Source organism: Chrysochloris asiatica, unplaced genomic scaffold (assembly GCF_000296735.1).
Source record: "Chrysochloris asiatica unplaced genomic scaffold, ChrAsi1.0 scaffold00099, whole genome shotgun sequence".
Taxonomy (NCBI): Eukaryota; Metazoa; Chordata; class Mammalia; order Afrosoricida; family Chrysochloridae; genus Chrysochloris; species Chrysochloris asiatica.
Genome location: NW_006408617.1, coordinates 10945818 through 10972283, shown reverse-complemented (window position 1 = coordinate 10972283; position 26466 = coordinate 10945818). Strand labels below are relative to the sequence as shown.

At 40.5% G+C, this 26466-nt stretch overlaps 1 protein-coding gene across 1 annotated transcript in view; it reads left to right on the top strand.

Moving 5' to 3' along the window:
* The window catches only part of LRP2 (low density lipoprotein receptor-related protein 2), a 191394-nt gene that overhangs the window by 137769 nt on the left and 27159 nt on the right, over window positions 1-26466 (top strand). The window contains exons 47-63 of the mRNA XM_006867037.1: window positions 1295-1426; window positions 2815-3016; window positions 4392-4687; window positions 4860-5376; window positions 6603-6755; window positions 7036-7206; window positions 9198-9421; window positions 10667-10844; window positions 12883-13079; window positions 13890-14135; window positions 14725-14853; window positions 15882-16001; window positions 18142-18258; window positions 18834-18950; window positions 20102-20239; window positions 22986-23108; window positions 25117-25245. Coding sequence (XP_006867099.1) covers window positions 1295-1426; window positions 2815-3016; window positions 4392-4687; window positions 4860-5376; window positions 6603-6755; window positions 7036-7206; window positions 9198-9421; window positions 10667-10844; window positions 12883-13079; window positions 13890-14135; window positions 14725-14853; window positions 15882-16001; window positions 18142-18258; window positions 18834-18950; window positions 20102-20239; window positions 22986-23108; window positions 25117-25245 — 3189 coding nt within the window. The remainder of the gene's footprint in view (window positions 1-1294; window positions 1427-2814; window positions 3017-4391; window positions 4688-4859; window positions 5377-6602; window positions 6756-7035; window positions 7207-9197; window positions 9422-10666; window positions 10845-12882; window positions 13080-13889; window positions 14136-14724; window positions 14854-15881; window positions 16002-18141; window positions 18259-18833; window positions 18951-20101; window positions 20240-22985; window positions 23109-25116; window positions 25246-26466) is intronic.

Genomic DNA, 26466 nt, shown 5'->3' with positions numbered 1-26466 from the left:
AAGCGGTTCCTACTCATAGCAACACAGTATAGGATTTCTAAGGAATGACTGGTGGGTTTGAACCACCAACTTTATGGTGCTAAAATAACAGTCAAGTAGGTGCACTAGAAACCACATGACCTACAAACCCAAAATATTTATTCTCTGGTCAATAAAAAGTTTGCTGATGCCTGTTATATAATCTTCGTACTCTCTTAATGGTTATATAAGACTTCATTGAGTTGTTTTATTATCATTGAATTAACTGTGCCTCTATTAAGCATTTATATTGCTTTCATTCCTCCCCCCCCCCAGCTATTATAAACAGTGTTACAATAATTACTAACCTATATAAACATTTTTGCATTTGGAATATTTCCTTAGGACCATTGGCAGAATTTTATCTGTGAATTCACTATTCTCAGGTTGAAGTTCTATGGTTAATAGTTTAGAGCTATTTGCTAAGTTCTTTTCTTCCACTTGATACTGAATGTTTTGTAGAAAGCAAAGGATATATGCAATTTGCCTTTTGTTTGTATACGTTTTAGTTTAACAATATCTTGTTAGCGTATCGGCAAACACAGATCTGCCTCATTCCTTTTTTAAACAGATGGGCATTTAGATTGTTTCTAGTTTTTTAGTATGAAAAACAATGCTGCAGTGAACATCCTTTGTGCATAGGTGAGGCAAGTCTGGATTTCTGTAAGAGGTATTGCTCTATTCATATCAGTTTCTCCTTACCGCTGTGTATTTAATAGTTAAAATTTGTCTTAGCTGTATTTTGAAGGGACCCTATGTTTATGAACCAGTGACACTTTGATTAGTTGAATTAAAAACACATTTGAATCAGTAATGGTTCACTTAAAGCTTAAGGGTGAGATCATTTGAAATCTATACATATTGAACAAGACAGAGGTCCCTACCCACAAGGAGTTCATATTATGAAAGATGATGGTGCTATGAGGAAAAGGAAAAAGAGGGCAGGGAAGTGGGGATGAAGAGTGCTAGGGTTGGGGCTTTCTACTGCACAGTGATTTGGGTTGAAAAATAGGTTTCAAAGTAGAGACATGTGTGAAGTAGGTAATTCATATCCCCTTTAGAAAATATTGTTTATCTACCATACTTGCAAGGGAATAGCAAACCTCATCAGAACAGATAGTTTGCACTGTTGATGGATTGCTTTAACCTCACAGCATTGGTCTCCTTGGAGGACTTAGCATAGGAGAGCATACAAGCAGAAGATCATGTTGTTCAGGTTTCCTACACAACCCGTGCTGGGAACAGCTTTCCTCACCAAGTGCTTATCCTTTTACAGAGTTCCATGAGCAGACGTGCCCCAGTTCACAGTTCAAGTGTGATGATGGAAGGTGCATCTCAAGCAGCTGGATCTGTGATGGGGACAATGACTGTGGAGACATGAGTGACGAGGATGAAAGGCATAACTGTGGTAAGTGAGGCCAGTGACTCCCTCTTCCGGGTCACATGCCAGGCTTGTTCTGTGGCAGCAGAATGCTTACTTTCTTTCTCTTGCATTTGGCTCATACTAATATGAATCAATAAATACCAGAGCCAAAGAGCTCTGGTAGCATAGTAGTTACGAATCGGGCTGCGAACTTTAAGGTCAGCAGCTCGAAACTACCAGCTGTTCCGTGGGAGAAAGATGAGGCTTTCTGCTCCCATAAAGATTTACAGCCTCGGAAACCCTGTAGGGTTGCTACAGGTCGGAATTGACTCGACAGCACTTAACAACAACAATGTCTACAGTGGTAAGAATTATGTTGGCCACTGTTGTTGTTGGGGTTTTTAAAAAAATAAATCATAGAAATCTTTATTAAAGTCTAGAAAAATGTGAAGCTATTGTTTCTCAGCATAATCTCCATCTAGGTTTTTAGACTTCTGAAGGTGTTTCTGTCTCTCTAACCTTTCCCCAAAGAACTTTCTGTTCTTTGATTTATAATATATAAATGTAGCCATTGGGATTTTTTTGAGGGGCACAATTTTTTTTCATATTAAATGTCCTTTGGTTTTGGGGAACAAAAATAAATTTGAAGAGGCTGTAGGGTGAATGGAGAAAAATTTCCTAAAGGAATTTAGGACAGTCTTTGCTACCTTTAAAGAATGAATGGGTGCGTTGTTGTGATGGAAGCGGTTTATCTTGGTGCAGTGTTTCTCGCAGTTTTCAATTACCTTACAACTTCTTCATAATATGTTCCTCTGATTATCTGTCATCCTTCAAGAGAATCTATCAATATGACCCCTTCAGAATCCTAAACAGCCTCAATAGCCTTCACAATTAGCTCTCCCAGTGGTTTCTGGCAACTCTTGTAGATATATGTACCTCCTCTCTACCCTAATTGTAATTCTCTTTGAGGTGGTAGTTATAATGTAGTTGAAAAAGCACTAGCTCTTTCTATTTTTAGTTAACCCACTTAGACCTTCTCATTTGTAAAACTGGCATAAGAATACTTATCCACATGCTACTTGTGTGATTACACTTCACAAACTAAACATTACTCAAATGTGTAAGACAGTTTTGGTGTCTAGTTAACAAAGTGGGAAAGGTTTCCTTAAACTTTAAGGGAAAAAAATTTTAAGATGTTTTATAATGTTTGTTTCTTAATTCTGAAAAAAATCCCAAAAACCTAAGGTTCAAAGGTATTAAAATAGAATTTTGGGAAATATTTTCTTATGATTCATAATTATCAAGGCAGCAGTCTGCTCTGTGTACCTGCTTCCCTCCCATTTCTTCTTATCCCCAGAATGCTGAGTCTCCTAAGTTCTTGTGTGATCTAGAGCTCTCATGTGATCCTTGAGTCTTCTGTGCTTTGGTTTCAGCGAACCACACCTGCTCAAGTTTAGAGTTTTTCTGTGTGAACAGTGCTCCTCCCTTCCGGCGGTGCATTCCACGAAGTTGGGTCTGTGATGGTGAGGCAGACTGCAATGATGCCTATGATGAACATCAGAACTGCACCAGAAGATCTTGCTCGGGAAATGAATTTATCTGCAACAACGGACTCTGCATCCTGAGCTCCTACAGGTGCTTTGGGGATAAAAGTTTCCCCAGCAAACCTCAGCTGTCCATGGGGATAGGACTAACATAATACATGCAATCCCTAGGACCCACACTACATTGGTGGCCTGTGGGAAGGTTTCAGTTTCCTTTAAAATCAGGAGATAAATAAGAACCTTTAGGTCAAGGACAGGATTTTAGTACCTAATAGTAATATACTTGCGTTTGTACCAATGCAGAACCCATCAAAGGCATAATGTGGTCAGGGTGCCAGGGAGATGATGAAAGTGTGTTTGATATAAGAAAATGCTTTCTTGAAGCAGGTGACCTTGGTTTTCTTGTGTTCCCCTTTTTGGTATAGTAGTACAGGGGCTGTTTTTCCCATTGGGTCATTCCTGAGCAGCTCACTGGAATAATGGTGTGCATATGTGTCTAAAAATGTGATGATTACTCACTTAACTGACCTTTGGATTGCATCGAAACTAGAGAAAGTAAAGTTAAGTAGCTCCCAGGAGACCAAATGAGGCTGAACCAATGTCTTTTGATGACACCTCTCTTCACAATTACATGCATACACCTGAGTATAAATCACATTGGCAGGTGCCCTGGATTTGTGGATGTCAGTTCTGGTCTGTTGTGGAATTGGCCCTATTCAACTCTGGTGCCTCCTATGTCTCTATGATAAATTGTTTTATGAACTGTCAAACATTAGTTTACTTATCTTTATCCAACTTTCATGGGAACTTGGATTAACATAGAGAAGAAAGTCCAGTCGTACAGAATTTATGAAAACTTTATTGTCCTCATGAAGCACTGGAATTTTAAATCCCATTATAGCGTGCAGGAAGTATTCCTTTGTCAATATTTCATAGTCAGCAACTAGTCTGTTCTCCTGCTAGAGCTCATGTCTCGGGATAGATGGCAGTTCTAAAATGAAGGCTGGAAGGAAGAGGACTGCCAGTTACTCAAGTTTGAAGATATGTGATTTTTAGAGGCTGCATTTGTACTATCAATATAGCAGTCACTCTATGCATTTCCAGTTGTGGGTGGACACTTCTATCCTATGGCTGTTCGGGGTATTATTGCCTATGCCCGTAAGCCACCTCTTTATCTGATGAATATCTCCAATGATCGCTAAGATTATAAAAGTTGTACTTAATGAATATATCAACTGAAGGAAAATGAATGTAATTATATAACTCTAGACTCAAATGTCTAATGCTAGCACCTGGAAAAGTTGTGAATGAAGATTCTGAGGGAGGGAACACAGAGGGGCTGATGATTACATTGTTGAAATGGTTGATCTGGCCTCCAGATCTGTAGCGAAGACGAGAAGTCTTCAGTGGGTCATAGTTGAGATTTGTCAACTTCTCCAACCATGGTCCCGGGTCTTATTACACAGGTGTGATCGGCGCAATGACTGTGGGGACTACAGTGATGAGAGGAACTGCTCGTACCCGACTTGCCCTGATTATCAGTTTACTTGTCAAAATGGGCGTTGCATTCATAAGCCCTATGTCTGTGATGGGGACAATGACTGTGGTGATGACTCTGATGAGCTAGAGCATTTGTGCAGGACCCCAGAAGCCACATGCCCCCCTCATGAGTTCAAGTGTGACAATGGGAACTGCATTGAGATGGCAAAAGTCTGCAACCACCTGGATGATTGCACTGACAACAGTGATGAGAGAGGATGTGGTGAGTGTGACCGAAGACTGGGGAAAAGGAAGAAGGGGACAGAGACTGCAGACCCTCAACCCTTTATGACTTACTAGGACTTCCACGTCCATTCTTGCTGGTGGTATGTTAAGTAGCTATAGTAACATTTCTGATCACTTTAGATCCTCTGATAACTGTCCTTTACTTACAGGCATTAACGAGTGCAATGACCCTTCAATCAGTGGCTGTGATCAGAACTGCACTGATACCCAGACCAGTTTCTATTGTTCTTGTCGGCCTGGTTACAAGCTTATGTCTGACCACCGAACTTGCGATGATATTGATGAATGCAAGGAGACACCCTCTGTCTGTAGTCAGAAGTGTGAGAACACTCTGGGTTCCTACATCTGTAAATGTGCGCCAGGCTACATTCGTGAGGCAGATGGAAAGAGCTGCCGGCAGAACAGTAACATCACACCCTATCTCATTTTTAGCAACCGGTACTATGTGAGAAAGCTAGCCTTAGATGGCGAATATTACTCTCTCCTCTTGCAAGGACTAGGAAATGTTGTGGCTCTGGATTTTGACCGAGTAGAAAACAGATTGTACTGGGCTGATATATCAAGGAAAGTCATTGAGAGAGTTTTTCTGAATACAACAGACCGAGAGATAGTCATAAACCATGATCTACCAGCTGTAGAAGGCCTGGCCGTAGACTGGGTTACCAGGTAAGAAAACATTGCTCAAAAATTCTAACGATATCTTCTTCACCTTAATAGGGAATTGATCTTTTAAACTTGGGGCATTATGTGAATACAGTGAGTTTTTCTTTTTCTTTTTTTCCTGCTGTGGGAATCTACAGAACCAAAAATATTGTGATTTTAAGAGAGTTTATGGTACACTTTCTATGAGGATAGGGTTTCATAAGGAAGGAAAGAGCTCTGCTATTGCTTGCCTTTTAGCTACCTCTGGAGGTTGTATTGAGGGATGATTCATTGTGTTCTGTAATTTAAAACCACTTACTAAGCATTTTCTACATGCCAGGTGCTATGCTGGATAACTTTCTTTTACTCTACCATTTAAACTGTAGATTATAACCCCGTTGCTTCAGCTTCCTTCTTCCTCTAAGCTTTCCTATTGACTGGGAAAGATGCCTGTGCTTCATGAAGAAAGTAAAACTAGAATCTTCATGTGACATCATGTGGCCCCAGAATTCCCTCTGGGGAGCACACACTCTGGCACCTACTATTAACCTCACTGCAAGAAAGTCAACTTGCTGTTTTCCCCCACTCTCATTTGCCGGAGGAAAAGTACACTTTCCCCCTCCTCCTTCCTCCAATTGGTTTTTGCATATATATGTATTTTAACTTTTTAACTGTGAATTGAGTGAAGGTTCACAGAGAAGATCATCAATTTTATGCTTAACAAATCATACACTTTTGTGTTTCCTCTCAATGATTACAGTCCCTTCCACGCAACACAAGTTACCCCACATTGTAATCATTGCAATGAAATGTGTGATTTGTTGTAAAACTGATAATCTGTCCTGTAAAATTTCACTCACTTCACAATAAAAACTAAAAAAAAAAAAGTTACCCACTTTGTCCCTGTAGTTGCTATTTCCACTCTGCTCCACTCTCCCTCCTATCCCTTCTCCACATTGTCCTTAGGTAAAAGTTGCCTTTTGATTCTGAATGATTGACCATTCCATGATGAGCATCCTTCATTCTTCTTGTTGTCCCTTCTATATACTTATCTACTGCTTGGCGGAAAATTGGGCCATGATGGGACTTCCATTCTTGACCTGAAGGGTGTTTGAGGGCCATAGTCTCAGCTTCTTCCAGTCTCTTTCTGACCAGTAAACCCGGTGGAAAAGTGACTGTGATTTCAAGGTAGTTTAAGTAAGAAATAATGTGGCTAAATATTAATAGTAACACTTGGGTCTCTATTTTAGAAAGCTTTATTGGTTGGATGCTGCACTGGATGGCCTCTTTGTCTCTGATCTCCATGGCCGATTCCGCCGCAAGTTGGCTGAGCACTGCGTGGATGCCAACAACACCTTCTGCTTTGAATATCCTAGGGGAATTGTTCTTCATCCAAGATATGGGTATTGTCTCCTGGGATTATTTTATGTGGTCAAAACACATCTTTACTGGGTTCTCCTTGTCAAATCCACTGAAATACATGGTTGATCATGTTCATTCTTGGACATTTCCCATATATCACCCCCTACTTTCTCATAGATTATTTCCTTGTTCTCTCTCTTTCCTCTCCGAGAACAGTTACAGAGTGTACTCTCAATTTTTTTATATGGGGAAGAGAAGAGGTATGGTCTTTGACTGCTAGATTCTTTTGGCTTTAGGAACTAACTGTGTTTGCTCAAACAGGTATGTCTACTGGACCGACTGGGGTCACCGTGCGTACATTGGGAGAATAGGCATGGATGGAACAAATAAGTCTGTGATTATTTCTACCAAGATAGAGTGGCCCAATGGCATCACCATTGACTACACCAATGATAGACTCTACTGGGCAGATGCTCATTTGGGTTATATCGAGTACGTATACAGAGAAAAATAAAATAACTGTTTAACTATTGCAAACATAGGGGTTGAGTTTCCAGTGTATTAGTCCCATACTAGCTTGTGTGTTAAGTCACTCAGAACACTGCTAACTAAGATTGCCTATAGGCAGTTAATTGGAGCCACATAGCTCATAGTTTATGGTACCAGTTGTCCTGGTGTAGAATAAATCACTCAACTGCAAGGTAGCGATTCTAAGTCACAAGCAGCTCCTCAGAAACCCTGTACAGCATCACTATTGGGTTGGAACTGACTCGATGACACTTAACAGCAACCAACAAATATATGGATTTAAGTATTTGAAAAAGAACAAAAGTATTGGAAAAGTTTTTCCTAAAATACTTGGGTGTATTTAATAAGTACAACTACGTATTGTAGGTAGGAGTAATGACTGATAAGGGGATAATTAAAAAAAAAAAAAAAGTCAAATAGTATACTCTTCAATGAAAACCATAATATTCATTGAGAAAAAAGAAAAAGGAAGAAAAGAAATACACATCATTAAACAACCAATACCTCGTTAGACTGTGGTAGTCTTTTAGGGAATCCTGGTATGGATCGCAAGATCATTTTTGAACCATAAAGTCAATGGTTCAGATTCACCAGCTGCTCCTCAGAAACCCTATCCAGGGTCGTTATGAGTCAGAACAACAACAAAAATAAAGACATATATTTTTATAGAATGCACAATTGGTATTTTGTATGGGTTTGGATGCACACATAAGATTTTGACAAAACATAAAGATTTCTGGGGATCTTTTTATAGAAATAGTGCAAAAACTAAAAGGTCTCAGGACAATTGTATGGTGATTAAGTCCTGGTCATTTACATACATTCTTATCAACAGAAGCCAAGCAAGGCCTCAAGTTCCTATGGCTTTTCTGTTACCATCAATGATTATATTTTGGAAAATATTTTTGACAACCCATGGCTAACATTATTAAGTTCCTTATGGACTAGCTTGAACCACTTCCTGTTCAGGTTTTAAGGTCTGGTAGTTTTGAAATAACATCTGCCATACAATCATAGCAATAATGAGACATTGTAATTGGGAAGACTTGGAAATTTCCAGGGAACCTTGTCTAGAAATTTATTTATCTGGGAAAAAACACCTTACTGCTGTTGTATGCAAAATTAACTATGCAGTCTGTAATTTAACTCAGCTAGAATACTCCTCTCAGATCATACTGAGAAACCAGCTATCTTCTAGAGGAATTTTTCCCAGATAATTCTTCTTGTGAAGGCAGACTTTCTTCCCATGACTTAGGAACCTAGGAAGAAGCTTGCCACAGAATGCCAAAAGGGTGCTTAATGGAGAACATCACTGCTAGACCTACAACTGCTATGGTGGCAGTACTTCTGCAGGAAAGCAGCAGTGGGTAGGAATTAGGGATTATTTAAACTTTCCTATTCCATGGGAGAAAGATGAGGCTTTCTGCTCCCGTAAAGATTTACAGCCTCGGAAACCCTGTACAGGGTCACTATGAGTCGGAACCGACTCCACGGCACATAACAACAACAACATTGCTTTTGAACTTTTATAAATTACCCTTTAGACTTATTTAAGGACTAGGGGTTTGGAGGAAGGATTTGAACTTGAGCGACTTGTGTTGTTGTTGTTGCTGGTGTGACAGACTAGAACTACGATATAGGGGTTCCCAGGCTGTTATCTGTATGGGAAAGGAGCCCTAGTAGCATATTGAATTATGATCTGGGCTGCTGACCACTAAGTTAGCAGCTGGAATCTATCAGTGGCTCCTCGGGAGGAGGCTATTTTCTGTTTCCATAAGGATGTACAGCTTTGGAAGCCCTATTCAGGGTCCCTGTGAGTCGGAACCAACTCTGGTACGTAATTACCAGCACCATCAATCTGCATGGGATGGCACCCTTGTAGCACAGTGGTTAAAGTGTTTGCAGCAGTGAGATTATCTTCTCCACCGAGTGACAGTTTCTTCCTGTAACTCCAGGTACTCTGATTTGGACGGCCACTATCGGCATACAGTGTATGATGGGACACTGTCACACCCCTTTGCTATTACCATTTTTGAAGACACTATTTATTGGACAGATTGGAATACAAGGTCCATTGAAAAGGGCAATAAATATGATGGATCAGCTAGGATGGTGCTCATGAACATAACACATAGACCCTTTGACATCCATGTGTATCATCCTTACAAGCAGCCAATTGGTGAGTAGGGGTGATTCAGAAGTTTGATAAAGTTGCTTCTGATTCTTGTCTCATTCAGTATAAATTTCCTAATTGAGGAAGAATGTGGTGTTTATTATCAGTGTTTTCTTCAAAATGTATGTTGAGAATTGAGGAGTATGAAGTTTGGGGAAAAGCTATTTTTTAGAGATTTGACACTATGTTGTCACATTTATTTTAGTAGGAGGACTGAAGTGTTTTTTCTTCTGTTATTAAACCCACCTCCGCAGGCTGAAGTATTTTGAAATGGTATAAAATTATGACGTTTTGGCCCTAACCATTAAAGCTTTTTTTGAAAAATATGTGCATTTCATTTATAACACATCTATTGATGACATCTAAGAAATTAACACTTGTTCCTCAACACTTGTTTCAATCTGTTGAGAATAAATTATTTTGAAGAAAATTATAATCATTATTATACCACATCATGCATTCAGTTTATGTCTATGTATGGCATAATATCATTTTATAAAGAGATGTTGTCCCTGCTTTCTAGAACCACACAGAAGGTAATGCATTTCAGTCTGTCATAAGTCCGAGAATGTGGGTTTTTATTTGCTTCCTCTTTATGCATTCAGAGCCATTTTATAATCTAGGAAAGGCTCAGAGTATACTTTGGGGGATGGATTAGATCTTGGGGGCCTGCTTTGTTGTGATGTCTTCCTAAAACACAGTAAACTTGTCCATAAGGAAGACTGGGAATTAACATGATCAAAGTATTTCTTTTTGGACGCTGTAGAATAAGTGCTGGATCCTAAGCAGTTCAAACTCACTGGTCACTCCTTGGAAACCCTATACAGATAGAGTTGTTATGAGTCAGAACCAACTCGATGGCACTTAAAAACAACATTTTAGTAAAAGTTCAAATTAATCTTTACTTCTAAATGGTGTCCTAATAAGTGGAGACTGTTTATTGTATCCATCTGCATCATTCTTGGCCAAACTTTTGTTGCTCATACCTTTAGAATGAGAGACTGAAGTGTCTACCAGAAATTCACACTTTACCTTTTGTCTGGATGTAAGCTAAGTTTCCTATCTGCTTTCCCAGGATTTTGAGGAACACAGTTTTTTTCCCATAGCCACAAATACCGGTGTCTAGGCCTCACTTCTGATAGTTTTTAAGAACTAGGATAATGTGTTTGATGTCAATGTAAGTAATCAACTAGTCTGTGCTGAATACTCTGTTTAAGCAAGAGATCATGCATTTTGTTCCATTTTCACTAGTGAACAATCCCTGTGGCATCAACAATGGTGGCTGTTCTCATCTTTGCCTCATCAAAGCTGGAGGCCAAGGATTCACCTGTGAATGTCCAGACCACTTCCAGACTCTCCGCCTTGGTGGAAGCACCCGCTGTTTACCCAGGTGTTCCAGCACCCAGTTCTTATGTGCAGATAGTGAAAAGTAAGTTCCTCTCTTCTCTCCCCAGCGCCTCTCACTCTCTTGGGCACACCTTGAACTTCAGGTCTCCAGGGGATGTTGAGTTTTCTAATGAACCAAGATTATGGGTAATTAATTTTGAATTCACTCTAGGCTCCAACATCCGATAATTTCTTTCATGAATATAAGGAAATTGTATATGCAATTTTAAAATTGTGAATTTTTTATTGTGAATTGAGTGAAACTTTACAGAACCGATCCTCAGTTTTATATTCAATAAATCATCCACTCTGTTTCATCTCAATGATTGTAATCCCCTCAGTGCAGCATCAAGTAGTCCATTGCTTCCATTCCTCCTTCTTTCCCAACCTTTCTGAACCTTGTCCTTGGGTAAATATCTGATACCTGGCCATTCTATGATGTATATTACTTCACGAGTGCTGCCCCCAAAGCATTATCTACTAATAGAGCCATGGGGGCTGAGTTCATTATAGACCTGGTCTTTTTTTTTTTTTTTAATGATTTGTTGTTGTTCTACATTTTCTCTCACTCTCTTCAGGCCTTTCTAAGGAGCTCTGGTAGCGTAGTGGTTACGAATCGGGCTGTGAACCTTAAGGTCAATGGTTCGAAACTACTAGCCGCTCCGCAGGAGAAAGATGAGGCTTTCTACTCCCATAAAGATTTATACCCTCGGAAACCCTGTACAGGGTCACTATGGGTCGGAACCGACTCGACGGCACTTAACAACAACAACAACATTCAGGCCTTCTAATATAATAATCCCTTTCAGAGCAGTTGGTAGTGGTAGCCAGGTGCCATCTAATTCTTCTGGTTTTAGGGTCACATATGTAACTTTTGTTATCTGTAGAGAGGAAGTTGGTTGGTTGATTATGTGCTGTGGAGTTGGTTCCGACTCATAACGCCCTGCATAGGGTTCTGAGGCTATAAATATTTATGAGGGCAGAAAGTCTCATCTTTCTCCCACAGAACAGCTGGTAGTTACAAGCCCAACTCATAAACACTTTGCTACCAGAGCTCCTTAGAGAGGAAGTAAATGTTGTATTTCTTATTTCCAATGAATTTTCTTGAATGGCAGAGAAAGACTTTATATAGAAAAGTAGCCATTTAGATTGACAGTCTCCACTGTCTTCCACACAGGCTGACCTTGCATGTTAGCTAATTATTCCGGAGGATCCAGGGCTTCACATTCAGATTCATTCTTGATCACTTGTGTTTACAATGAAACATAACCTCAGATTATTTCCCTAATAAAGGCCACACGGGCCATTTATGACTGGGAAGTCCGAAATTTGGGTGGGGAGAGGCTGTGATGTAAATCATAGTATCCAAGGCTCAGTAGCAGATGGTTTTGCTGATAACCTAAAATCTCTTAGATTAAGGATCTAGCAAAGGACCTATTGTGAACTGGCCACTCCAGCTTCCCAACTCACAGTGTCTGGTAAATAATTAATCCCTGCTACTAAGAACAATGGAAGTCCTGGTATGACGCTGTGGGCTAATGCATCAGACTGCGAAGTCATTTGAACTGCAAAGTCAGCAGTTCAAGCTCACCAGCTGCTCCTTGGAAACCCTATACAGGGTGGCTATGGGTCAGGATCAACTCGATGACACTTAACAACAACAACTAAGAACCATAAGGAGTCCTGGTATGGTACTGTGGGTTAATGTGCTGGACTGCAAGGTCACTTTGAACCACAAGATCGGTGGGTTAAGTTCATTAGCTGCTTTTTGGAAACCCTATACAGGGTCACTGTGGGTCGGAACCAATTCAATGGCACTTAACAACAACCACTCAGAACTAGCTCAAACCCACACTGCAGTGTTTGTCATGGTAAACATGTCATCGCCGTTCTCAAATGACACTTTTAGTATGTATTTGGATCTTGACAAACCTTTTCTATATAGTCTAGTTACACCTTGGGTTAAATCACTCCTTCTGAGGCTGTGAGAAAACGCATGCACAGTGTTGCTCCTTTTCTCCAGGTAGCAGTTGTCTCCGCCTTTATCTCGCTCTGCTAAGGGCTGAATTCTCTCTCTGCAGGTGCATTCCTATCTGGTGGAAGTGTGATGGGCAGAGAGACTGCGCAGATGGCTCTGATGAACCGCCCCTTTGTCCACAGCGTTACTGTCGACTGGGACAGTTCCAGTGCAGTGATGGCAATTGCACGAGCTCACGCTTTTTATGCAATGCTCACCAAGACTGCCCTGATGGGTCTGATGAAGACCATGTCCTTTGTGGTGTGTTGGATTGCTTTGTGCCTTTTTTGCCCATTTCTCTGCTTAATTGTCTACTGATGGGATCCTGTAGTGATTTATCGAATGTCATAAATGAAAAACTGGTCAAAAGCCTAGGTGAAAATTGTTTTAGGAATCCTAAGGTTTCTACAAGGCAGATGGTTGAGATAGAGAAATAAGTTGTCTGTATTGGCAGCTCATCACCAGGTGTACTGAAACCTTTTGGAGAGCTAACATTGAGGGTAGAATGAGGGTTCCTCACCCCTATTTGAAACAAGGACTCCCAGTTGTAATACTTATTTTTACAGAATACTTTTTAGTCCATAAAAATACAAATAACAATCCCAGCAACAGATACATTTTGAACACGGATGTCCAGTAGATAAAGAGGAATGGGAAGTGAATTGAGTAATCCAACAGTGATTCAATCTTTACCTCTTAATTCTGCATGCAAGAAAAAGATATTTAAGAAGCTAAAAAACAGTTATTGTCCAAAGAATAACTGCCTATATAGGTGATTAGTGAAGTGTATTAGGACATGGTGGTGGCTGTATGCCACTCACAGTGACCCTGTGTAGGGTTCCCAAGGTTGTAAGTCTTTAGGGGAGCAGAAGTCCTCATCTGTCTCCTGTAGATGACTGGTAGCTGTGAACTGCTGACCTTGCAGTTTGTAGCCCAGCTCATACTCCACTCCACTACCAGGGCTGCTCTTAAAAGAAATGATGATCGAATTCTCCAGACTCCATCAGTGTAAATTAGGAGCTTTCATTCTAGATGTTGTCCAAGCTGATAACTAAATGCCCCTGGTTTCAGAGAATCACCAGTGTGCGTCCTATGAATGGCAGTGTGCCAACAAACGTTGCATCCCCGAATCCTGGCAATGCGACTCTCAGGATGACTGTTTGGATAATTCTGATGAAGCCAGTTCCCACTGTACCACCAGGACCTGCCTACCTGGTCAGTTTCGGTGTGATAATGGCCGCTGCATCCCTCAATCTTGGAAGTGTGATCATGACAACGACTGTGGAGACCACTCAGATGAGCCCATCAGCGAATGCAGTAAGTGCCTGGGGGAGGACCAGGGCAGTGTGAACTGAAGAAAACCCTCTACTTCAGCCCATAAACCCTCTACTTCAGCCCATATCTCCTTTTGAGCTCTCCCTGATAATGCCAGCACTGCAGGCAAAATGTAGCCATGTGCGGTGTTGATACTGTCTCTTGATAAGCCAAGCACGCACACTGAGATAAGAACTTTGTCATTTGAAACATTGTGTGGGCAAGAAGGTGGGCTTTACCAATTCTCGTTTTATAGAGCAAAAAAATCAGGCTCAAGTTAAGAGCATTGCTACTTAGTGGCAGAGCTGACACTTGACCCCATTATTAAAAACATTCAAACCCAGTCCTCTGAAACATGACTGAGTGGTATGGAGATAGTGAGACAATTTAGAGATCTCTATGTTTCAGCTCTTGATGAGTAGATTGGCCCTAAACCAGATACATGTTGCCAGAGTCAGTGTAGCGGGTAATATGATTATTGTTATTCTTCAGGAACATTTCCATAACGCAACAGTGAAACCACATCTCCTTGTGCAGTTTTGGAACAGGACTTAGACTTCAGTTCTGACCTTGCTGCTTCCTCCCTTTTCAGTGGGACCTGCGTATCGTTGTGATAACTATACGGAGTTCAGTTGTAAAACCAACTATCGCTGTATCCCCAAGTGGGCTGTGTGCAATGGTTTTGACGACTGCAGGGACAACAGTGATGAGGAAGGCTGTGGTAAGAGGGGCCCAGGGGTGTCGGGAAGTGACCAGGACTGGAGTGAAAAGAGTAGTGTCAGTATGCTCTAGTGTTTAGCATACTGATGTTGTTGTTGTTAAGTGCCATCGAGTTGGTTCTGACCCATAGTGACCCCGTACAGGGTTTCCGAGGCTGTAAATCTTTACGGGAGCAGAAAGCCTCATCTTTCTCCCACAGAGCGGCTGGTAGTTTCGAACTGCTGACCTTGAGGTTCGCAGCCCGATTCGTAACCACTACGCTACCAGAGCTATTTATAGGAGATGAAAATAGGTTTCCCATGTCCCTTTGTTTACCTCTGAAAAAGGATCATCGGCTCATTCTTCTACTAATATGTATTTTTAGTTATTTACAGAATTGTACATATATATATATCTATATATGTAGTCTCTTAAAGGAAATTCTTTTCCAAAGGAAGCTGTAATTGGTGGAATACTCTGTATGTCTCTCCAACTTTCGTATCATTTAATGGATAGCTGTAGTCAGTCTGACAACTTGAAGGAACTTATACCAAAAGACCAAATGAATTAAAGGATTCCCCAGATACCAGCATATATAAGCCCTTGAGTGGTAGAAATGATTACGCATTTGGCTCAAGCACACCCAGCAGAACTTTGGGAGACAGTCCTTGTAGTCTCTGTCTATTCTAATTTGCATCTGTCTTTATGTGTGTATGTATGTGTTGTGTGTTATTGGAAGAGAGGTAAGGGAGCTGGTGAGTTATTTTAATACTGATGATGGTGGTATCATTTTAGCTTTCCTTAACAGGTCTTTGTTTCAGATTATAAGCCAAATGCCAATTTGATTTTTGAACAGTATCTATCAAAGAGAAGATTTAATTTCAAGTAGAATGAATAGATTCTGTTTAGACAAAAGACAATGTCGTTGGAATTCTTCTTGTAGCTTCAGAATTCGAAAGCTTAATTCTCAGACTGTCTCACAAGGCAGCCAGTTCTGTGACTTTCTTGACCATTGGCTTCTAAAGTCTTTGTGATAACCATTTTTTGCAGAGGAAATAACATGCAATCCTTTGGGATATTTCCGCTGCAATAATCACATCTGCATTCCTCTTCGCTGGAGATGTGACGGGGAAAACGACTGTGGAGATCACTCAGATGAAGACAGCTGTGGTAAGTTTGGGGATTTTTAATCATCCTCATGTGCAGCTAGAGCTGTGGTCATTGGTTTGTCCATAATTCAGTGGTCCATTCAACTTCTTCCTAAATGGTAGGGTGAGGACAGCTGTTTGATCAATTGCTTTCTATGGCTGGTCCATTTTTACTTTTTCTTAATATTATTCCTTCTGAGATGTTTATAATCAAGCTTTGGGAGAAGTTTTGCTGAGGTATATCTTTGTCTATTGAATGTATTTATGTGCACACCTCCCCCCTCCCAAAGCAAACAAACAAAAACCTTGATGAGCCATAGAATAGAATGGACTAGAAATAGGACCAAGAGAAGAGGGAGCAAAGAAAAATGCTAACTCAAAAACACTGCTTCTCTTAATCTCTTTTTTCAGTAGAGGAGAAAGACTTTTGTATTTGTATTGTTATCCTTTCTGGAGTATTGATGGTTGTTGTAGCTAAGTGCTATTGAGTCAGTTTAACTCATAGCAACCCTGTGTAGGGTTTCGGAGGAGCTGCTAGTGAGTGAGTGTAAACTAAACCAACAACTTTGCGGTTATGGCACCACATCTTGGGGCTATTGTGGGTCAGTGTTAGAATTCACACTTTCCATGATGTGGCACTATAGGGTCAACACTGGACTGTGAACCAAATGGTCAGTGAACCAGCTGCTCCTTGTTAACCCTATACAAGGTTGCTATGAGTTGGAACCAACTTGATGATACTTAACAACAGTAGCAACAACATGCAGAAGTCCTAGGTTTGATTCCCAGCACCTCCCATGAACCCCTCACCCCTTGTCAGTGGAGACTGTGTTGCTATGATGCTGAATGGGTTTTAGCAGAGCTTCCAGACTAACATGGATTAGGAAGACAGGCTTGATGATCTACTTTCAAAAAGTTAGCCAGTGACAACCATATACATCAGAATCATCAATTGCCATTGGGATGGTGCAGTAGTGGACAGTGCATGGAGTCCCTAACAATAAGGGCTAGCTAATAGCACGGTGGTTCTGTAGGCTAAACACTAGACTGTGAACAACAAGGTTGGTGGTTCAAGCCTAGCAGATGCTCCGCCAGAGGTTTTCTGCTTCTGTGCTAACATTTACAGCCTAGGGAACCCTATGTAGGGTCACACTACATGTCAAAATTGATTGCAAACCACAAGGTCAGACGTTTAAACCCACCAACTGCTCCTTGGAAATCCTGTATCGGGTTTCTATGAGTCAGAACCAATCTGACGACACTTAGAATTTTGACTCAATGTTACTAACAACATTAAATTGCAAATGGTGTTCCCTTCTTACTTTGAAAAGGTTAGCCAAAGTTAGATTATATTTCATATTGGTTAATTCAGAATTAACATGCATCATTAGCCAATGATGCATGCTCAGGACAGGGCTTCGAGTGTACTCAGTTATTCAAGACTGACCCTCTAGTTTGGTGTGATTCTAGTCTTTGGCTTCCTTTTCTCAACCACTTCACAAATCCTTACTTAATATTCCCTGAGTGAGAAGAACTACAGCCTGGTCTGTTGTTGTTAAGTGCTATTGAATCGATTCTGACTCATATTGTTGTTGTTGTTGAGTGCCATTGAATCGGTTCTGACTCATAGTGACTCTGTATAGAGTTTCCGAGGAGCTGCTGGTAGGTTCGAACTGCCAATCTTGCAGTTCAAACCAACCTTGCGGCCAGTGCTTATCCTACAGAAACACAATTGAAAAAGTCAGGATGCTTGATTACAACTGCAAATATCAGTTAGCTGCAAATTTCTTACATAAAAGAGAAATCCAAAAAATTTAAAAAGATAAAAAGAAATACATAAAGAGCATGTAATTAAAAAAAGGGAGGAGAGTTGTGGGAAGAATCCAGATGGCCATCAGAGGTGAAAAAATTGTAATCATAAAAATCAGTCATTTAAAATGGAAGTAGCTCTGTATTTGAAGGAAAATTATAATCATAAAATTAATTTAAAAAGTTGTAATCATAAAAATCAGTCACTTAAAATGGAAGTAGAAGGTCTGTATTTGAAGGATGGGCTATCTGCCTAAGTCGACCTCTTAGATGTGGGAGACATGAGGGCATTTGGTCTGTTTCTTGTGTGTGAGTTGTGGTGTCCCTGATGGTCATGTTACTTTCCTTTCCAGTCCCCCGGGAGTGCACAGAGAGTGAGTTCAGGTGTGACAACCAGCACTGCATTCCCTCTCGATGGATCTGTGACCATGACAATGATTGTGGGGACAACTCAGATGAGCGGGACTGCGGTAATTTCAGTGTCTACAACGTTTTTTAGAGTGAAATAGTTTTTGTTTGCCATTCATGTTACATATCAGCCTTAGCCTAATGTAGTGCTTTCTGCTCTAGATAGTCTGTTCTTCAATCTAGATTTATGATAATAGGGCAAAATTGCAAAGACTGTTTTAAATGTAATTTGAATTTGAATGTCAGATTAACTTTAATGTACACTGACTTTGTAAACAAAAACATTGGTCTTTCTACAGTTCTGTGGAACATAGCCCAAGGAATATTTACTACTGTAGCTCCTGGTATAGAGATCAGGATATTTGAATAGGGATTACAAAATGAACAATCAAGGGTTGGTTCTGAGAAAAATCATTAAGGTTTGGGAATTCTGACTGCTGAGAAAAAGCTTTAAGAGCTGGAGATTGTTTAATTGGGGGAGGGGGCAGTGGGCACTTGAGTAGAGAAGCTGTGAGTTTTGAGAGTTGATTCATTCTCTAACCACAAATTGTGAGTGTTATGGAGTATGCATTCTGTGTAGCTAATACCTGTGTCTGAGAAGGAAGATATTTTGGGACTAACAATCTATTATCTGCAGAGTTGAAGACCTGCCATCCTGGATATTTTCAGTGTGGGAGTGGACATTGTGTGCCTGAACATTTGCAATGTGATGGAATAGCTGACTGTCTCGATGTCTCTGATGAAAACTCTTGTCGTAAGTCTATAGATAGCTGTGGTAATGTTGACTTGACATGTATAAAAGTGGAACTTTAGACCCCAGCTCTCCCATCAGTTAAGTTGTTAGGTGCTGTTGAGTTGGTTCTAACTCATAGTAACCTTGTATAGGGTTTCCGAGGAGTAGATGGTGGTTCATAGTCCAAAGCTGATCCTACAGCACCATACCAGGAACCCATAGTTATCTTTATTCTGCCTCCATTGAGAATTATCAATACCCATGGGGTCCGAGTCTCCATGCCTATAAAGCTCACAGTAGCCATTCCAGTGTATTTCATTAACAATATTTCAAATACAGAATGTGCTAATGAAAGTGTTTATCTCTTACCAGTTATGGAAATCATTGCTGGTAGAAAAAGAATATTTGAGCACTGAATAATAGACTAGTTTAAAGAACCTGTGCTGGGTGTTAGGACATACTGAATTTTTAACATTAAAAGTTACCTGAATTGCATAATACAATTAATATAAAATGCCATTAGAAATATAAGGCCAATATGATCATTCACATTTTAGCCTTCATGAACCACTGAATAAGTATTATTTATGATGACTATTAGGAGTCCTGGTGTGGCGCTGTGGGTTAATGCGTCAGACTGCAAAGGTTGATGGTTCAAGCTCACCAGTTGCTCCTTAGAAACCCTATACAGGGTCGCTATGGGTTGGAACCGACTTGATGGCACTTAACAACAACATGTCAAGTGGAGTGCACAGAAGCTTTATAGGATAAGCACTGGACTGCGAACCACAGGGTAGACAGATCGAGCAGACCAACAATGACGGCTATTATTAATGAGTTAGTTGCCACATCATACGTTTCAAAGAGATGAGATATATGTATGATGAGTAAAGCCAGTCCTGACACAGTTGAGTTGAACTAACGTATAGAGAAAAAAACCCAGTGCTCCCCACCCAACGATCCATATCGATGAAATTATAATCCATGTGGAATCCAACTGGGTATAGACAACTTCCATCAGAAGCCCAGACAGTTTAAGGCCATAGCACATCTGGTGAATAAAGAAAAGCGGGCTATAGTGGAAAGACCTTATGAAAAAATAGCAGTATATATTTGCAAAACAAGTAATATTTTTCACAATAATTTGATCATGTCTCCTCCCTACCCAACAGCCACCCGTTATCCCAATGGGGCGTATTGTCCAACCACAATGTTCGAGTGTAAAAACCATGTTTGTATCCAGTCATTTTGGCAATGTGATGGAGATGATGACTGTGGCGATGGCTCCGATGAGGAACTTCATCTTTGTAGTAAGAGGGAGAAGAATGGGGTGCATGAGAATGGGACTCTCTGGCAAAATCGTGATGTCTCGTACATGCAGGTTATTGCATGGTTTTTGAGGTCTGTGATGTGTGACTGGCACTTCCTGCTTCAGTTCTCTGTAAGAGTAAGCGTGAGAGATCTACTTTCCTGCTCCATCCCTTCAAGCACCTCCGGTTCATCCTGATGTTCATTTCCCTTTAACTTCATATTTTAAGATTATCTAATTCCCTCCTGTTTGCGAGGCATCTGTATCTATTTTTTAACCAGTGATCTCAATTGTGGTACACATCAGAATCCCTTAGGGGAGGGAGGATTGAAAAGTCCTTAGTTGATTTACTTTAATAATCTCCAGGTTGAAATATATATGTTTTTCCTACATTGCATTGAGTCATTGGAGGAATGCTAGAACAGTAGCTCTGGTATCTGGACTAGGGATGGCAAGCAACATCACTTTGGCATTTGTTACAAATGCATATCTATGGGCCTTCCTCCAGACAGATGGAATTAGAATCTCTGCTGGTAGGGTTCAGCAGTTAATGCTGATGCACGCTAAAGTTTGACAATTTTGTGTAAGTAAAAGCCCTCAACACAGGACAGGATGCCTCTAGCAGTATGAGTGGGTTTCAAAAAGTTTGTGGAAAAATTTTTATTATCTTTTAATACCATTTTCCCACAAAATTTTTTAAAGACCTTTGTATCTCTGCTAGAACTCTTGGTTAGTGCCCAGTCTAACCCTGCTGATCAGCTTAAGTCCACATCACTTCTTTCTTTTCCATAAGAATTTTTCCTCTCCTCCCAGAGAACTTTAATTCATGTTCATTGTATTTTCCTTGTGGCATCCTAACATTTTTATATCTTCCTTTCTACTTTTTAGCAATTATGCTTTCTTTTTTGTTCTAGCAACAGTCATAGAGGCCTACTCTCAGGGTTTGGTAATGGGATAGTTCAATGAAAGAGGTGAGGGGATTCAGGAAGAAAAGTATATGATAGTACTAAACTTGAATGAAAGACTTTGTACTCTAGAGATTCAATGACAGTGACAGTTAAAGAGATCAAACAATGACCTCTTGGCCATTCAGAGAAGACCCCATGTCACTTCTCCTGGCTTCTCCACCCTCATGGTCCCACCGTCCTCACTCTCTACTGCAGCCAGAGACCTTTATTTAGGTCACCACCTGCCATGCTTCTTCCTAATTCAGAAACTTCCCATAGGATGAAGTCTCTCTGATCACCTCCCCACCCTAACCTATATCAGATTTCCTCTGTAGATGCTTTCATAGCACATCTCCTTTATGGATGTTATCCATCCCAGTTTTGATTGAATTGTTAATTTTTCCCCATTGTATCTAATGCCTAGTACAGTGTCATGGTGTGCACTAGATACTCAGTATGAATTTGTTGATTGATTGATTGAAGAATGAATGAATGAATAAAAGAATCAAATCTAGCAGTGCCTTTTTTTTTTTTTTAATGTTTTATTGTGAATTATGTGATAGTTTACATGGGAGGACATTGGTTTTACATTCATTCTATCATATATCGTCTCATTGCCATGGTTACAATCCCCTCCATGCAATCCTTCCCCCCGTACCCCCCAGGTCTTCAGCACACAGTCGCTCTCCCTCTCTGGATCTAAAGTCTCCAGTTGCTCCATCGCTCCACGTCATCATCTCTGCCTCCATTTCAGGCATCACTGCTTCTCTGGGTAGGGTCCCGCTCTCTGCTCTTCTCCCTTGATGGTTCTAGGGACCTCCACTCCTAGACTGAAAAGTTAATCACTCCCCTCCTTGCTATAAAACATCTACCTTTACATTTCCAACCCTCACAATCAGTCCTGATAACAATTATTCACTGTTGTGTCTGTCACAAGAGACCTTCTGCATTTCATTGCATCAACCCCGCCTAGTCAGATTGAATACTACTCACTGGAGATTCTACCTTCCTCCAGGCCCTCTGGATCTAGGTTCCCTCTTGAAAGCTTGTAAGCCAGTCACTTCTTGCCTTTGTAGCCCCCCACCCCCCATTTTGGGTAGCCAATGTCTAAGTTGCCCATCCCTGTCTACTCTGTGTGTGGAGGATGTGGGAATGATTCTTGCTGTTAGGACTTGTTCCCTCTTATGAGCTTCTGCTTCCGTAGGTGTAAGTCAAATTCATCAAATTGTATGAGAATACTTTCCCGCCCCCCACCCCTCTTCTTTTTACTTCTGGTTGATCTCTGATCATCCAGTCATTGAAGCCAGGACAAGTGGGTATTATCTGCAAGTGTGGGTGTTCTTATGCATATGCTTCTCTTCATATCAGCTGGACACTTCACTCTCCACTCTAGTCCTCTGTGGCTATGTCACTGACTCTGGGCCCAAGAGTCCCCAGTTCTTGCCACACTGCTGGTCAACCAGGTCTTCACCCGGGTTCACAAAAGTCCATTGAACGTTGTAGGGCTTAGCTCACCGCTTCATTGCTGTTTTTCCCTCACTCCCCCTTATCGGTGTCAAGCGTGGTCACCAATCACAGCGTATATTCCCATTGAGTCTTAGTATTGGAAGGGGGTTTGCACTGAGGGGACCTGACCACTTGCCTTGATGTTTCCTGGGCAAGCATGTTGCTTGCTCTTGTAGTAACAGTCGGTCTGCCTATATTTTTCCTGTAGGTTTTTCTTTTAAGAAGCGCCTTTTAAGATGAAAATTTGCAATGTGATGTTCTACGCTTCACGTTATTTCAATTTTTCTCTTTCAGTGAGTGTCTCCTGTGATTCACCCTCCCGTTTCCGATGTGACAACAATCGATGCATTTACAGGCACGAGTTATGCAATCATGTGGACGACTGTGGAGATGGGAGTGATGAGAGAGAGGAACACTGTAAGCAGAAATCAAAAGGGAGAAGGAAAAGCTGAGGGCCCCAAATTGTTTGCTGTTTGCAAAATGTACCTCTGAGATTTAACCTGAGCCTTGAGCTGTTCCTGTGACTGCAGATCTCTGTGTGCTGATGGAATTAACCACAAGACCATAGAAACAAACGCATGCCTTTCTCACATGCAGCCTGCTCATTTCTGTCTCATTTGAACAAGATATTTGCAAGTCCCTCCATTTTTTAACCTTTGTTTAGACATTTCAAAAACTTTTCTTTCCTCTTTTCTCAAAAGAAAGTAAGAGTTAACATGAGATTGGTGGAGTTTTCTTCCTAGACTTGTCACCACTTCACAATTAATTAATTTTCAAAAGTGAAGTTTGGATACTCTAGGGAAGTGAGTGATACTATTCCTTTTGAACACCCAACTGAAAAGATCTTGTTAAATAAGGCAGCTCTGGTGTTAACAAAGCTTATCTAATATCCTTCTTTCAAATGAAAATGCATTTTCCAGAAGAGAAAAATGATAGATTAGTTTAAGGTAGACATTTCAAATTGACTGCATTGAATATTTGCCTCCAGAATACTTAAAATCTAGCCACTGAAGGAAAGAGTTGATCAGCTTTCTAGGCAATTTACTATAGAAAAGTCCATGAAGAAAATGATTACTCCTGACTGCAATAGCTTTTTTTTTTTCCTTTCTTCCCCCTTTCTTAAAATGATACTGTCTGGGAACAATTACATAAATGCCTTATTTTCCATTTTATATCCCTTGTATGGGGTGACCTTAGAATTCTGCTCCTTGACGTATAGTCAGTTCCCATTCCAGAGGGGACTGGATGTCAATGAGAACTTTGAGTTCATTAAAGTGTTCAAGTTTTTACCTATTTCCTTGTATTTTTTGGCAGGGATTAATCTGTGGTTTTAACATTGTTATGGTATTTATTTGAGGTACAAAACAACAGGATGTAAAACTGAAAATAAGTGATTCCTCCCCAAACCCTCCCACTGCTGGAGCCCATTTCCCTTTGCCTATGGACAGTGTCTTGTGGAGCAAGGTGTTTGTGGGACTTTGTCAAAGCAGAGAGTGGAAAAGGGAATTTGGCTTTTCTTCTCCCCATAGTTTTTGTTTGTTTCCCTTCACGCACCTCTTTCTCAACCGATTGTGAGAAAATAGATGGTCCATCATTTTAAACAACTGAAATGTTTTATTAGGACTTTCCCTTTTTAAAAATTCAGACTCTTAATGTTTAGCATCCAGAAGCAGTTGGCTTTCCCATGCTGCAAGTTTCTGCTTGACAAAACAAAACAAAACACAAAAAAACCAATTCTTTCCTAAGCTTATCTCTTCCTTATCTTCCTTGTCAAACTCAGGTAATGGAAACCAATTCACATTACTAACATTCTATTTTCTAACCTCTTTCCCTAGATCTCCAAGTTCAGTAAGCACGTGGTATGTCTTCCCGTTTTTCAGAGGTGACAGTTTTCTGAAATGCTTTGTCATTGCATACTGTGCCTTGCCACCTTTCTTGCCTCATTTTAGTTTCCTCATTGCCTGTCTTTCAGCTGTTAAGCCATTGCCAAATAGTTTCTGTTTTTATTATGTAACTATGCCAGTTCTGTTACTGCTCTTTATAGCATTCAGAGTAATGAATGCTGGTTGCAGCAACTAAAACATTCTAGTGGCATAACATATAGTGCACTTATTTAAAGGCCAGTGGGGGTTACACAGCCTTTCTCTAACATCTAACTATGCCACCAGGCATAGATGGCTTCCAAGGTTGCCATAGCAGGGTAAGAGACATGGAGGAGGTACATGGACTTTTAATTGTATCAGTATAAAAGTGACATAATGAATTGGCCAAACTAGTCACATGGTCCCAAACTAATTGCAGTGGAAACTGGGAAACATAGGGAAGCAGGGGTTGATTGGTGAACAGTAATGGTTTCCACCACAGGTAGGGGAAACATCTTGTTTCTCAGAAGAAAATGTTTTGACTTCTGTTCTTAAAATTCTAGGTAGACCTCCGACCCCTAGACCTTGTACAGAAGATGAGTTTAAGTGTGGCAGTGGACATTGCATTCCTCATTCCTTCGTGTGTGATGATGTTGATGACTGTGGTGATCATTTTGATGAAACAGGTTGCTGTAAGTAAATACTACAGGGTAGTTCCAGCTCAATATTGTGATGGACAGGTTGGCACGACATGCTGATAATCGACACCTTTATAGTCCTTGATTGCTTATGAAGTGCTTTCCCATACACTATCTATCTGATTTGCTGCTCAAGTTAGCCCTACTAGGTAGCTGCTTTTATTTCCACACATAAAACATAAGTAACTTAGTTGAGGTCACACAGCGTGACAGAGGGAGCTGATCTTTGCCACTAGCTATGCCATTTTTGGTTTGTCATTGAGGCTTCACAGCTTTGGTCTCCTCACAGGAAAAGGTCTTCAACTATAGATACCTTTAACTTAGTCACTTTAGTACCGAGCGCTTTCAGTTGTGGTTGGTAAGTGCCACTTAGTCGGTTCTGATTCGTAGCAACTCTGTGGTCAGCAGTCCAGTGATCATCCTACAGCGCCATACCAAGACTCAATTTGTTGTTGTTGTTGTTAAGTGCTGTCGAGTTGATTCCGACTCATAGTGACCCTGTATAGGGTTTCCAAGGAATGGCTGTGTATGGTGAGCTTGAACCGCCAGTCTCATAGTTCAAACTGACCTTGCAGTCCAGCGCACTAACCCACAGTGCTACACTAGGGCTTTTTTCTATGACATCTAAAGGATTTTCTGGCAGCTCATGGGCTACAAAAGAGAATAAACAGCCAGCAATCCCGAGCTGGCTTGCCATTTCATTTCACACCTTTTTTATCTGTGGAGCTTGGAGTTTTGACATAATTAAGAGACTTGATGAAATATTACAAAGAACATGAAGGGATTTACAAAGCTAGATGGTAGATTCTGGTTCTGCTGTCCAGAGACTGTCGTAGGAGTTAGGAGACTGGGTCAAACATTGGTTTATATTTCAATTGCCTGTCAATGAAAAGGTTCAAAATTGAGTGCAGTATGTCTTGTTTTAGATGGCATTTAATTAAAAGCAGGAAATAGGCATTCACTGGGTACAGAGACAGCATCACTTTTCAGATATTATGTGGATGTATCATGTGAAATGCTTGTGGCATTTGTGACTATTTCTATTTCTAATACTACTGAACTATAAAGAAAAGAAGTTAACTGTAGGTTGTGAGTATTATTTATGTGGTTATAAAGCTAGACTGCCTTGCAGTTTCTCTTTTGACAGTTCTCATTCCTTCTACATAAAATGGAAAATGGAATGATTTCATAAGTCTGGATTTGAAGAAGACTCAC